Source organism: Anguilla rostrata, chromosome 5, assembly GCF_018555375.3.
Source record: "Anguilla rostrata isolate EN2019 chromosome 5, ASM1855537v3, whole genome shotgun sequence".
Taxonomy (NCBI): Eukaryota; Metazoa; Chordata; class Actinopteri; order Anguilliformes; family Anguillidae; genus Anguilla; species Anguilla rostrata.
In genome coordinates this window covers 27,351,241-27,366,268 of record NC_057937.1, presented here as the reverse complement: position 1 = coordinate 27,366,268, position 15,028 = coordinate 27,351,241, and the positions used below count along the sequence as shown (strand labels likewise).

General features: G+C 38.5%; 1 protein-coding gene across 6 annotated transcripts in view; it reads right to left on the bottom strand.

Annotated features, from left to right (window-relative positions):
* Positions 1-15,028, bottom strand: part of LOC135255022 (growth arrest-specific protein 2) — an 82,625-nt gene that overhangs the window by 31,844 nt on the left and 35,753 nt on the right. For 3 of the 6 annotated variants that reach the window (XM_064335699.1, XM_064335701.1, XM_064335700.1), the window contains exons 3-4: positions 3,240-3,381; positions 1,269-1,341 (exon numbers count right to left, since the gene is read on the bottom strand). In XM_064335699.1, the coding sequence (XP_064191769.1) occupies positions 1,269-1,341; positions 3,240-3,381 (215 nt within the window). The remainder of the gene's footprint in view (positions 1-1,268; positions 1,342-3,239; positions 3,382-15,028) is intronic. The other 3 variants (XM_064335698.1, XM_064335704.1, XM_064335703.1) reach the window with 1 other exon arrangement.

The following is a 15,028-nucleotide window of genomic DNA, read 5'->3' as shown; positions in this document are numbered from 1 at the left end:
GGTAATTTACAGAAGCTTTTTTGATATAGAAAAAAAATCAGATAGCTGGCAGGACTGTTTGTGATTTGGTCTTAGTGACGTATGAGACCTCTTTACAACCTTAAGTTTTCATATTTAGGAGCTGGTTTTAGCAGTAAACAGCTCTGCAAATTACTTTTAGACCAAAAAATTATTAGGACTAAATTTAATACACATTATTTGTAGGGGTCTCTCCTAAATTGTCAAGTTAGGAGCTACTTTCAGCCTAAAGATGAATATGGTCCCTGGTTCTGAATTACAGAATTGGGGTTTGAATATAACTTAATCCTTTGCATAATTTTTTGCCAACAGATATGGCAGCAAATGGAATCTTAATTAAAAATCCAAGATGCCAGCATTTCATTGTTATATATTGAAAATATTCTTCCTCATTTGTTGATTGTAGTTCCCTGCACTGAAACCATTCTTGAAGCACAATTCCCTTTTTTGCCCTTTTTTTGAGAATGATCCACAGAATGATCAGGCAAATTTTATAATACTGCACGCAAGCTGCAAGTATAGTTTAGACTCAAGTGGTTAGATACAGTAAGGTCAATCCCCTTGTGTACGATAACTTGAATTTTAATATCTATGATAGCATTTCACATTAAACGTGAGGTATAATAATCTATCTTTGCTTGTGAATTAAAGTAGCTTTAGTTCAGTTTAATATCAAATTCACTATAAGAACCCTACCATTTTAGTAAAATTTTATATACTGTACAAATTAAATAAATGTATTCTGCTCAGAGAGAAGGGCAACAGCGTATAAAAACTGATTTTTGTACTGGATTTTTTAATTAACCAGTGCTTTTAATGTTTTGCTTTTATCAGACACCAGCCAATAACTGCTTTAACAGCTATGGGCATGGACTAAACAGGAAAATGAGCTTGGTGAAATGTTGCAGCTTTACACAGGCATGGGGAGGCAACACCACAATTTACAATTTCTATGACAATGAGAAGGAAGCAGTGAAGGTCAATGAAAAACAGTCAGCCATAAACAGGACCTTTTTTCAGGTTTCAACAACTATATTGTACGTAATGGCCAGGACATATTAATCATTATATTCAGAGGTTATATTAATAACCTCTACTGCTAATTTTTTTTTCCTTTATGGGGGGATGGGGGGCTTTAACCGGACAGTACATAGAATACTCCCTAGTAATAGATCCTATCCAGGGCCGGCTGTAAAGAATGGTAATGGCGAACCAAGCAGAGAAGTGAGGGGGTCCATCTCTTGTCTTACGTTTCTCTCTCCAAAACCACACCAGGTGCACCTGCTTCCGCACAATGCTTTTAAAACATGGCTCATAAACAAACTTGACAGGGGAGAAGACAGGAAAGAGAGAAAGACAAAAAGAGAGAAAAAAGGCATGTTACCTTCCTGTCATTTTCCACTCGAAAATGTCTTTCCAACCCTAGCAATTCCAGGTGGTACAAAAGCTCAGTTGAGCCTACATACGCACATCAGTTTATGGCACAGAACAAACAGAGGAATGCCAGCTGGCCAGGGTTAAAGGAGGTACCAAATCACCACCAATGGTCTGAACTCCAGGAGAGTTCTCTAATCCTCTATGAACGCCATTCACATAAATCATGTTTGAAAAAGAGACACTCCGTGAGTAGAAAGGCAACCAAGGTGCATTATTGATGACTTATCCAAAAATATTATTCACATACCCCCCCCCCCACACCCCCCGCCCCCACACACACACACACATGCTCACAGATGATCAGATGATTCAGATACTGTAAAGCCAAATACAAAACAAGGTCTATTGTGTTCCTTCAGTTTGACTGCCAAAAGGGTAATGGTGAGATGTAACATAATCCACAACCAAAGGGCTTTAGTGTTATGTGTGACCAAAGCAGAACAGAAAGAAACTCTCAGTAAATTCAGTGGGAAAGGGCACAGTCCCACTCAAATGTCCTACTTTCTCACAACCTTATTCCCTCCTCTCACCTCATCTCTCAGAACTCATACTCATATAGCATTTCAGAGCAGGAATGCTACTGAACGATCAGGTCTGCCCTGCCCATAACCTTACCTTATCTATTACAAGCTTAAAGATAAAACTGACCGTAGATCAGCACTGCTACTCAAAGGTGCTTAATGAAAGCAGGCCCTGGCATGTCCAGGACAAGCACATGGTAAGACAAAGTAAAAGTAAATCTGGCTGAAATGAGATTAGAGCTAAACAGAGGTACTGACACAGTGATCCTATGGCCCTTGTGACCAAACTCATATAAATTACTTGCTGTTTTGACACAATCTACAGACTTACAGAGTAGGAGTCTTAGTATCATTACAGTTCTTACTGCTGGAGGCAGAGTCTGGGGGGGTGTGGGGGGGGGGGGGGCGGGTATACCGAAGGGTGCTGATTCCTCACAGAGCACAAACAGACCATTCAAGCTGATAAAAGGGACACTTTTGCGCCTGGTTCTCTGCCCAAACCTGATGCAACAATCTGTGCCTTTCTCCCAGGAAAGGGTGATAACAGTGTAGTGAGAGAGCATCGAAAAAGAGATTATTTGATTCTTTATGAGGCAGTGAAACTGAAACCCTGTCTTTTTGGGAACTGTGGTCATGCTGTGTCAAATCCAGCTTTTCCCCAAGGTCCTTCCCCGGTTTCCATCCCCACTGCGCCTGTGCCCCAGACTCATAATGTGCTTGCTTTGATGAGACTATGCGCCAATTGAAACCAAGCGGCTGATGTTGATTTGTATAACCTGACAAACCAACAAACAGCAAGCTCCTCAGCTGTGCAATTGAGGGCTAACCAAACAGGGGCTAAACGGTAACACTGGCGGTATCATTATCTTACACACCAACAAAAATAGAAATAGAAAAAGTGGACCTCGAAAAAGAACATTTCAGTCTTTCTGAGCAACATAGGACGTGAGGTGTACATATTATACAAAGATGCAATATAATGCAAGAAGTAAATGTAAATTGAAAATCACATAGAAGCATTATTATCTTTAACAAGTTATACCTGAAAAAGAAGGCAAGTTTCCCACACAATCATAAAGAGCATAAAAAGGCAGACCTAAAAAGGGCGCACCTAAAGAGGACCCACAGCCAGTGCATACATTTTTACATCACAACAATATCTTGCTTGCACTGATCTAGTCAGCCATTGGACAGTTTAGGTCACAAATCATATGAGGCTAAGGCCAGACCTAGGCACAGGGACAGATAAGTGCCGACACCTACCCAAATCCTCAGATTCAAAAAGGCATGTTTCTCCCACCCCCACCTCACGGCACCAGGACAGGAAGTTGGCAGTGTTGTCCCGGGCAAAAAAGGAACCAGAGGGGGCGCTTGCCCGACAGGGGATCCTTCGTCTGGGGAGGGGCTGGGGACGAAATCAGCAATCAGGACATTGATGTTCACCAAAATTAACTGAAAAATCATGTACCAACAGCAGCTCCATAACTTGTCAATAAATAAAAGAGTTTCAAGATTCAACAGCATCAGATTTAAACAGAATATTAACCTGCATAAATCAGATCTTGTACTTTTCAGCTTTTACCATTACCTTCTAAAATCCATCGCACAAACTTTCACTCTTGTGAGCCACCCCTTCAATTTCCAAATTCATGCCATTACCTTAAACTCCAGATCAGTTTGGAACATTCCTTTTTTGTTGTCATTGGCAGCAAGCTGGGGCTACTTACCATTATTCTCCATTCTGATTCACAGATGCAAACCCACCCACTACATTACTGAACCACTCCACAGTTCTCTGAGCCTGGACAGATTTCTGGCCCATCTGTTAGTCTCTGGTTTCACATACAGATTGGGGGAAAAGAGGCCAATTTGCCTTTCACAGATCGATAATGTTGATGTCAGGGCTGATTGGGTTTCCATGTTGGAGAAACCAGGCGAGTGTCTTCAGCTATGGATGGGGGGGGGGGTGGGGGGTTCCAACTCAGTCTTGTCTGACCTGAGATCAAATTACACGATTAGTTCTGCCACCCCCCTCTCTCCCCCAATCTGATCCTGTAGATTTATGTGGCTTTCCGTGGTTTTATACAGGATGTGAGAGTCTGAGCAGAAAGGAAGGTGCAATGACGTTATGCTGGAAAAATCCAGCCTTGTGTCGAGAATTCTCCCTTCTCCAGTGCCTTTTCTGGGCTCCCTCATTTGCCCCATCAGATTAACCCCCAAATCACTGCTGGTGCTGTTATCCAATGGTCAGATCAGCTTGGGTCTGGCTTTCCAAGCACCACATTCTAGCAGTGCTCTCTACTTGTAGATTGCTTTTATAGTCCTAAATTCTACAACCTCATGGGAGGGGCTTCATATACTTTTCATCTTATTTAAATACAATTTTGCACAACACTAGATTTCTCCAAAACATGACTGATTAGTTCTACAAAAACAATTATATCAAAAGAGAAAGAAACACTGGGACTGCGTTTGTTCTACAATGGCAAAGTAAATTCAGGTCAAAGTCACTGTGCAAATGCACTGTGCTATGTATAACACAGTGCCTGTGTCTAATCGAGAGCCCTGTCCATGTGCTGGCTTCCTTTCAGTGATTACCAAAGCACAGGAGTGAAATGCTAACAGATGATGCACAGAAGGGGTTCATCCAAACTATTTCAATGCTACTGTTCCAAATGAAGGCAGGAATTCAGAACAGTGAACAAATCGCAAAAACAAGGCAGGTGTTTTTGTAGAAATGTACCATTTGAAATCCTTGAAGGATTTATTTTATGTTCATACTGGCTGCTTCAAATTGAGATGTGAGGTTTTGATATCCATGTGCTAGTTGCCACCTATAAACCATAACCCTACCGTGGCTCTGAAGTGCAAAACACAAAAACAAAAACAAAAAGGAGTGGTCCTGAAGTGCTGATGCAACATACAAAAACAAGATCATTCATATTGGACAATTCACACAAATACACAAAGTTGCCCCCAAAATAGTATTTCCGGGCCGGAAATGGTGGCCATCTTGATTTTTGGTTGGCTAATGGGTTTTTATCAAAAGAACAATCCCTAAGGAGTATTTGTGCCAATTTTGGTACTTCTTTCCACTTGTGAAAGATTTTCTGCAAAATACAATTAGCTGCTACACTAGTAAGGCTCAGATTTGAGTGTGTAGGCCTGAGTAAGGTATAGGCCCGAAATAGGAAATAGATTTGGATAGTACTTTCTGACAAAACTCTAATACATAGGCAAACAGCTAATGACGCATGGAAGGCCTCTGAGCTTCAAAAGAGGCATTTTATTATTTTCTCTTCTGTTAAAATGGTTTGCAACAGCCAGCCTGAAAAATCCCTCTCTCATGATCTAATGAGCTGATGGATCTTTCTCCAGTTTCTATGTGTCTCAGAGCTGCATAGGGGAAATGTATTCATCTCTGCTCTGGCTCTCACATCAATAGGTCTCTCTCTTTGAGGCGTTGCTCTCTGAGTGATGACATCAAGTGCTGCTCCCTTCACATTTGAATCAGGGGTTGCAGCATTAGCAGCTTGCTAATGCATCAGGACATTGATAAATAAATGTCACAGCTCTAACCTAAAAGAGGAAAAGGGTGATTTTATCACTTTTAATGGCAAAGCTAGAACAAAGGCAATATAGAAGGTTTTGAAACTAACTCTTGCACAACAGGTAAAGTGCCCCATAGAGTGTAAGGATGAAACAGATTTTTATCATTATCCAAAGCATCATGCACAGTGTTAATATTCAGACAGGAATTAAGAGCACCTCAGGAAAAGATTCTCCCATGTCAGCATGCACAGAACATACAAATTCATGAATACCATTATTCACATTAATTTAGACCAGTGGTGTCAAACTCGTGCCATGGAGGGCCGTGTGTATGCAGGTTTTCATTCCAGCCTCAGAACTTGATTATATAATTAGTTAAATTATTTGCTGAATTAGGGATGCAGCTTTGTGCACAATGGTGACCCGACGTCTATGGTGACCCGCATTGTCTAAATAAAAATTTTCTTATATTCTGTGCTTCAATGCAGTTAAACGCATATGGCTGAATTAGTAATTTGACTCAATTAAGGCAGCATTAATTGGTTGGAATGAAAACCTGCATACACACGGCCCTCCATGGCACGAGTTTGACACCACTGATTTAGACTGAACCATCCACTACATATACTGAAAATACAACAAAGAATGCTATTTTCCATGGATTACAAGGTTAAAACTACTCAAATCTATCACATATCCAATGTTCTGCTCTGACAGAATTAACCTATAATTTAGGCTCTATTTTGGTCAAGACAATAAATCTAAATGGACCATAAAGTATATCTTATTAGTTACATTGACAGGACTCTGTCCATCCAGCTTTTTACACCGTACATAAAATGAGCTGTAAGGCATGGTGGTTTCTCCAAATACTGTCTCTACAGCATCTGGAAATTATATCTTATTACAATAAGAAGAACAGCACTCAAAATTAGTGGCATACATCTTTAAACACATGACATGATAAGCTATGAACAATCAACAGGTTATTTCAATAATATTTGCATAACTCATTGCAACAATAATTTAGACAGACATTATCAGACCCTCCTGATGAGGTATACTAGTGTATAAGGGGTATAAGTGTATAATGACACATCCAAGTACACAAGAGATCAAAGGAACCCAACCCACAACATTTTGAAAGCTTCAACTTGGGATCATCTGACCTCTTGTGTACCTTGGATGTTTCAAACTTATACACTATACTGTACCTCATCAGGGGGGTCTAAATGCTTTACATCATTCTTTAAACACAAGAGAGGAGAAAAAGATTCCTCCCACTGAATTTTTAATGGAGCAAACAGAAACAATATTAACAAAAAAATTATTTTAAATTTCAGCATCAATATTATTTACAAGTGAAAGGAATGGCCATGGGTTGCCCCCTTGAGAACTCGAGTTTATTACATAAATCCACAGGGACATAAGGATGCACAGTGAGTATGTACAACCGGGCCTTACATTTGCAGTGCGTCGACCCACTTAGTCAATTGCATTCACATACTTACATAAGGTATTTTTCTGGCCAAAGTCTTGATTGCCGAAACATGTCCGAGCCAATAAAAAGAGTTGATTACGAGTGCTGTCGTTCTTATTGTAATATTGTACATTTAATTCAGTAAAGATTTAGCACCCACAAAAATAACATTAGATAATTAAAGTTCAGCACATTTTAACTTTAAAATTAAAACTCCACCTCCAATTTCAGCCCCAACTACACAAAATAATTACTTGTTAGAAGTAACTGACCGTTGGTTTATAAGCAGAGCACAACAGTGGAAGTGGTGGATATATTTCCACCAGTGTCAACCTGGTCTGTCTCATAGTACTACATGATTATGCGCCTGACTGGCTAATTCAATTTACTATATGAGTCAAACCAAAAGCTATAAAATGAGATTCCACTGCTAGTCAATCCTTTTTTTCCTTTGCACATATACAATCAGCTCCCTATTTTCCTGAAGAATATACCATTGGTAGGAACTAAACCAGTTAAATGAACATTTCACTCTATTAAGTTAAGTCTTAATGGGTGTTCCCATGAAGTGTCTTGTGAAAAAATACCAAACCTAACATGAGCACTAGACCTCCACACAGAGGCCCACAGTGAAAAAATTGCTAAATTAAGGCCAAAATTTGAAGCATATGCTACATACCCTTAAAAAACATTTTAAAAATGCATAGAGGACAGTACAATTTTCCACAATTCATGAGTCGTCACATATATTGTTCCAAGTTAGGTAATACATGGCACTGTTGGATGAACCATGGCTGCAGTAACCTGAGGAATCTAGGTTAACCTAAACATATGATGGTCTTGGTTTACTACAACTACAAAAACTTATAGTTGTTGGTCGTATTGGAAGTTAAAGGTAACAATCATGACAAAAATCAGTAGAAATTCCTGACCATATAACTTGAGAGGCATGTGAAATTATTAGATAAGCAGCATAAGTGTATTACTAATTCCATTATCAAGGGATATACAGTAGTTGCTACCTGCCATTCCTGAGGACAAAGCACCAGAAGAAACAATTTGCAAAAACAGAAAATATATGATGGCATACATCAACTTTTAAAATATGTTAAATTTAAGATTATGGACCACCCCATAAACTTTTGGACCTGTCTCGGGCACCAGTAATTTTAAAATTAATTTTAAATTGGATTCTTTGGTTCTGATTACCAATGAATATACAAATTTGTCACTGCTATGTACACATTACTGAAACTGGAATTTCAGTGATTCCCGTACAATGACTTTATTTGGGTGGCCTGCCCAAATAGTTCTGCTCCCGCCCAAAAAGATTTTTCAGTAATCATTTGCTTATTTCTGCAAGCAACACACTACTTTTTTATTAATTATTTTTTCTTTCAGGTGTCTTTCAGTATGTCAAAGTGACATACACCCGACTGCACAAGCTGCTCCACCATCTCGTAACTCATAGCAGGTGTAAGTCGAGCTGGGCAGCCATACATCAGCGCATGAACACAAACATAACCTGAAGGACAGTTGTGTGCCCATATCTGTGCCAAGTAATGAGATGTTTTTCAAAATTGGTCAATTAGATTTATTTGTAATAGATTTGATTTGTTATAAATCGTGTCTTCAAAAGAAAGTGTCCTCTGCCCTAAGCAAGACTGCAAAATTATCAGCACTATTTGGATTAACGTTAACTAGCATTTAGCAAGCATCAGCATTTACCCAGCTAACGTTAGGTTAGACAGCTAGAATAAGCTAATGAAAATGTTACGTTTTCACTTTTGACAGATATTTAAAAAATCTGTCTATAAAAAAAAAAGGCTAGAGGAGAAGGAAGGAGAAAATGCACCACAGGTAGGTTACCATAACATTACTGTTATAGTAACAGTAGTAATGTTAACAGTTACTACTTTAATTAAAATTGATGAAAACCATTGTGTTGTCTAGAAATGTGGTCATTTTGGATATCAGATACCAATGGATTTAACCCCTTCACACACATGGCAAATCTGACCAATCCTCGCACATTTAGAGGGTGCTCTACTTAAGGCTTTCTAACTTCAGATGTGAGCATCACAGAGACTTGGGAAATAGCTTTACAGTGGTCACTGGTTTCAGTTGACGTGTTTGCCTGTGCGGCGGCAGTTCTGCCGGCCAGAAGGAAATGCGTGCAGGGTTCTGACAGTAGGGGGCAGCAGAGTGTAATTTATCCTCATAAGGACAGCTTCCACCATTCTGCATTGTACTTGACGTCATGCCGCATTACATTTCGGTGTGATTCGCAATCTTAAAATGAGTATACCTCTGTGATTTTAAAATAACATTAGTATTTGGGAAAAATAAATCCCTAATACCAGCTGATGTTGGGCTGGTATCAGCATAGAAGCCACTTGTTTGTGATAGTTAATACTTGCCAGCTAGCCTACTAATTAAAACTTTTGTCATTTGTTTAGGGGTTTGTGAACGTAAGGGTGTTAAGCAAACAAACTCAATAATATAGGCCAAGTCTGACGGGATTACTTTTCATTTTAGGGCAGTTTACTGGAGTTTGGCTTGTCTTCACATCCCCACTGCCTGATAATATCCAGGTGTTGATGCGGAATGCGGATGTGCGAATGTGTTTGTCTCTCTTCTGGCAGGCTATTTAGCAACTGAACGATCAAACATCAAACATTATCAGTGGAATAAACTATATTCACACTGTAGGCTACTGTAGGATACAGTGCTACCGAGAATAAATTGACAATACATTTTCCCAAGACTTCTGGACCACAACAACCATTGTTTCAGAAACTGCTGCACATAATTAAATTTCTGATCACAAAAAATGGACCGATGAGGTTTTCCTTGGTTGTTAAATCACCTTGGATTTCTACATTAACTTCAATGAGCAGCCAGCGCTTTTGCCCTGAAGTATGTGCAGTAGAGGCGATTTCCCCGTTACTTCCCAGGCCCCTCCTACCATCTCCACTTCTTATGTACACTCTATGTTCTGCACACATCTTTGCCGGTCTCTGTCAAAAATGCCTCCAAAAAAAAACATCAAACAAAACAAATCACGGGAATGAACCGACATTATCTTCACTCGCTTCCTTCATTTCCCCTTCAACCATGAGCAAATAAAACATTATTGTTTAACATTTGAGTATTTAAATAATTCAGTCATTTCAATAATTGTCCATTCCCCTATTCGGTAAACGAGGAAACAGACACTGGCAGGAGATAAACGACTACGGGAAATTTACCTTGAATATATTCTAATTTAAAACAATTCACACAAAACCAAATAGCCAAAGCCTACTATACAGGCCTATCTGGTGTGTGCTTATAATAAATGTGTGTGATAAATGCTGTTTGTTTTCCATTAATCATTTGGTATAGGACTGAATTGTGCATATACAATACTCAAATGACGACTAGCAGCAGTGAACAGAAAGTTATTTACCGTGTTACATTTATGATGCGTTACATTTATACAAACTATCCCCTATATCCTAAGTGAAACTAACATGGGTGACTTTAGACTGTGCTCAAAATCATCTGACTATTATTAAGTTTCACAGTCTGACCATGACGTTCATTGAACAACCGTTTATAGATGTAAATGTCACTCAAATGCACACAAAAATGTTAAAATAAGAGCAGCGGTAACACTGTCCTACTTTGCTCGTGATTGCCACAGTTGAAGTGTTAACTGCCAGATATGGTTTTGAGTGCTCACATTTGCCACCTGGTGATGGTTTTGCGAACAAAAGTAGTTCCTGTAGAAATACAAAGAAAATATGCAAATTTGCTGCTGCCGGGAAGATCTCTCGCGGCAGAAGCGCCAAATGAAACCAGTAACCACTGTAAATGAAGCAAGACACTTGCACAATTTACAATACTAACGTTTTATGTTAACTAAAACTAGTTAAATTATGCATAGAATCTTAGTTAAGTAGAAATAAAGAGGCTTGGTTGTTCTTCAAACTAGACAAGTCCTGGCTCATAACCTCCTTGACCACAAGTGCGCAAAATCTGAGGGTGATGTGCGGAACTACAGAAGATCTATGAAGCAAAAAGTATGCTGTGTACCCTGGTGTCCCCTAGTGTCTCCAAATCTATATGACATGTCTAACTTGTGCATTGCAGTACATCCTAATATAATCATATTTCACTACAAATCAACTGTTTTGACTCACGTAACTCACTTTTGCCTCATTTTCCCGTACCTGGTTATCCTGGGCAGGGTCGCGGGGGTGCTGTTGCCTATCCAAGTGTGCTATGGGAGAATGTGCCTCTCAATCATTGTTATAAACTTCCATTCAGGCATGTCATTTGCATTTAGTGAACTGAAAAGAGTCACAACAGTGTAAAAAGTAAGTGGGGTTTTGCACATGGCCAATACACACACATTCTATTTCTCTGTTTAAAGGGACATCTTTAGTAAAACTAATGGTGAGTTTGTATATTTATACCATATTTAGTCACAGATATTGATAGTAGAATGATGTGGCATAATTACGCAAAAATTCCTCTTGTTTATTTTCCTATTCAGTGAGCAGTATTTTTCACCACAGCATTAGCATACTTTCAGGCTATTGTTGGCTTTATCTTCTTGGTATGAAGATACAAATATTGGTGATAAAAGTGTATTTTTATGAACTCCTAAAATATTCCCAGACTCAATTGTACAGCATGTCATACTTGGGGGGTACAGTTGCACATGAGACTGCAGGGAGGGGGTGCTTGTTAAATGAATGACTTATGCGTCCAACTCCATATTTGCCATAGTTGTGGTGTATTGTCCACTAATAAAGCTAAAACACAAAGTTTGTTGTTTGCACTCAGAGTTTGGTTGCTGGAGAATTGAGTTTAGCAATTTCAGGATGCCGGCATCATGCCCACTAGGAGGCTTGTGCAAAGGGGTTAAGGGAGCCAAGCACAAATATCTACCATGAAGTCATAGTAGCATAGTGACCCATGTGACTAATCAAGGCCATAGTTGGCTAATAAACATATTTTTTCTGAAAAATGTAATAATAATGTCAATGTGCTTGGTGATTTTTATAATACATAATTCTGCTGCAGTTCTATTGGATAAATTGTCTTATTAATAACTTTTTAGAGGACCTTACAAAGAAAAGTTCCATGTTGATAGGTCAAGTGGCCATGGAGATGTCTTAGTCGAAAAAATTCAAAATGGCGGAAAATTCAATATGGAGGACATTACAACTGCTAGCCATTTATGACAGGAAGGAAAGCCATCTTGTGAGCTTGGTTTGAAGTCTCTACAAGTTATGATTTTTTAAATATTGGAAATTCTAATGACGATTATATCATCCCTATGTGGCCAGTCAGTGCTAAAATTGTTTAGTGGCCATTTGGCGGTATCCTCTACCAATGTGCCAACCTTCATAGGTCTCACCCATGTGGTTAGGCCGAACCTGAGGGGTCTCCTGTTATGAGTGACCAGGTTTCTTCAATTATTACAGTTGAGGCCAAGGTTTATATTATATAATTATATAATTTTTCACAACTCCACACATTTCATGTTACCATACATTTCCTGTGTTAAGTCAATTAGGGTATCTACTTTATTTCCATAAGAGGTCATTTCAAAATAATAGTTAAGATACACATTTATTTTAGCTTTCATGTACTATATCAGATTTTCAGAGGGTCAAAAGTTTACATACACTTCGTCAGTATTTATTGGCATTGCTTTTTAATTGCTTAACTTGATTCAAACAATTGGGGTATCCTTCCACAAGCTTCTCACAATACTTTGCCGGAATTTTTACCCATTCCTCCTGACAGAACTGCTGTAATCCAGTCAGGTTTGTGGGCCTCCTTGCTTGGACATGCTTTTTCAGTTCAGTCCACAAATTTTCTATGGGATTCAGGTCAGGGCTTTTTGATGGCCACTCTTTTTGAGCATTTAAAATCAATAAATCCGTTAAGACAACTGCATATGATGCCAGATGGCTGATTTGAATTGCCGACAATGCATTAGCCTGCGTTCGGATTTGTCGGAATAATGAAACAGTAGGCTACACAGGTATTTCTGGTTTAAACCTAGCTCTTATAACTTCTTTATTTTGCTTTAAACATATGAAACATTTTAAATAAATTCACGGCATTGTCCGCTTTTAAATAACTGACATATCTTCTTCAACAGGATAGGGGCCTAGGCTACTTCTTTATTTCTCTTTAAATATAAGAAGCCTAATATAGGCCTATACATCTAAACATACATGTAAAAGAATAAATTAACATATGAAGCTATTTAAGATTTGAATTATTTTAGTTGAAAATAATGCGTTTGTGAACAACAGTTTAAATAAACGTATTGTCAGCCTTGAAATAACTGACGTCTCGTCTTCAACGAGACCCTTTTTATTTCTCTTAAAAACAAAAAAGTAACATCCTATATAAATTTAAGTAAACGTGTAAAATAATAAATTAACAAATTAAGCAATTTAAGATTATACTTCTTTTAGATGAAAATAAATGCAAACGGTTCAAATAAATTCACGGCATTATCAGCTTTGAAATAATAACTGACCTCTCGTCTTCAAAAGAATATTCTATTTCTGTAGGCTATTTCCCTTTAAACACAGCCTAAAAATGACTAATAAATCTAAACAAGTGTAAGAGCCTAAATAAATAATCAAATTAAACACAAATTAGGATTAGCCTATAATTATTTAAAATGAAAAAGCAAACGTTTGCATTCAGGCTTTTCCTACACAACAAAATAAATAATAAGCCTATAAAATGATTTAACGGGGGTGGTCTTACTTTCTCAAGTTATGCAGTGTTCCTCAGGTTTTGGCTTCTCCCTCCAGTATACCGTGCATGTTGTCACGTGGAATTTGTCTAGCACGCGCAGGTTGCAAGAATGTAAACATTAATTTATAAGTCCCCTTATTTTATTTATAACTCAACACTGTAATATAACCACTGTCCATTTTTGTAAGATCCTATAATGATTCCGGTATTGTTTCTGCCCTCATCGTTCGTTTCCTTGTTCCGAGTTTTTCAAGTATTTTGAGTTCTTCTGCTTGTTACCTGTTGCCAGGATACTTGAGTTTGCGGGTTTGCCCATCGTGGCCTTTTTTGTTCCCTGTTTGTGTTTGCCTTTTTTTGAAAGTAAAGTCTTTATTTAATACTCACCTTTTGAGCCTCCAATGTTTTTTCTACTCTGCACCTGGATCATAACCCCCCGTACCGTGACAGATACTAACGCGTAATATTGGACATTTATGTGATCATACTACTCATTTTCAGTGCTGGCATACCTATATCACAAACGGGCATGTTTAACCTCTTGGCACACACCACCTAGTGGTCAGCATGGCGGCGTGCCTAGATTTTTCAACTCAGACATTCATTGCTCCTGCAACCGAAGTATGAGTTGAAAATAGAAACGCTTTGTTCTTGTTTCATTAGTAGACGATACACAACAACTATGCCGAATACGGAGTTTCACAGCACCACCATTGTCGCTCTGGTCGTTCATTTAACAAGCACCCCCTCCCTGCAGTCTCATCTGCAACTACACCCCCCACCCATGACATGATGGACAATATTGTCTATCTGGGCATTCATAAAAATATTCTTTATACTATATATAATATAATATACCACTCAAAAATCGTATTCCGTCATAGCAACAAGATAAACCCAACAATAGCCCTAAGATATGCCAAACACAGCAGTGAAAACGCTGATAACTGAATAAAGAAATAAACAAGACAAAGTTTTCAAAAAATATACCATGTCAGTCTACAGTCAATATCTGGGACTAAATATTGAATACATGTATAAACTTACCATTAGTTTTACACGTAGAGATGTCCCTTTTGAGACCGAGTGGTCATATATTATCTTGGATAATCCGTTTGTGAAATAGATGCGGATTTCTGACGCCTGGGTACCTTCCACAATAGCTGTGCGTAATACCACACGTTGTTTACGGCATTGTTGCCCTTTTTAGTACAGTCTGGCTTGATTGACAATTTATTTATTC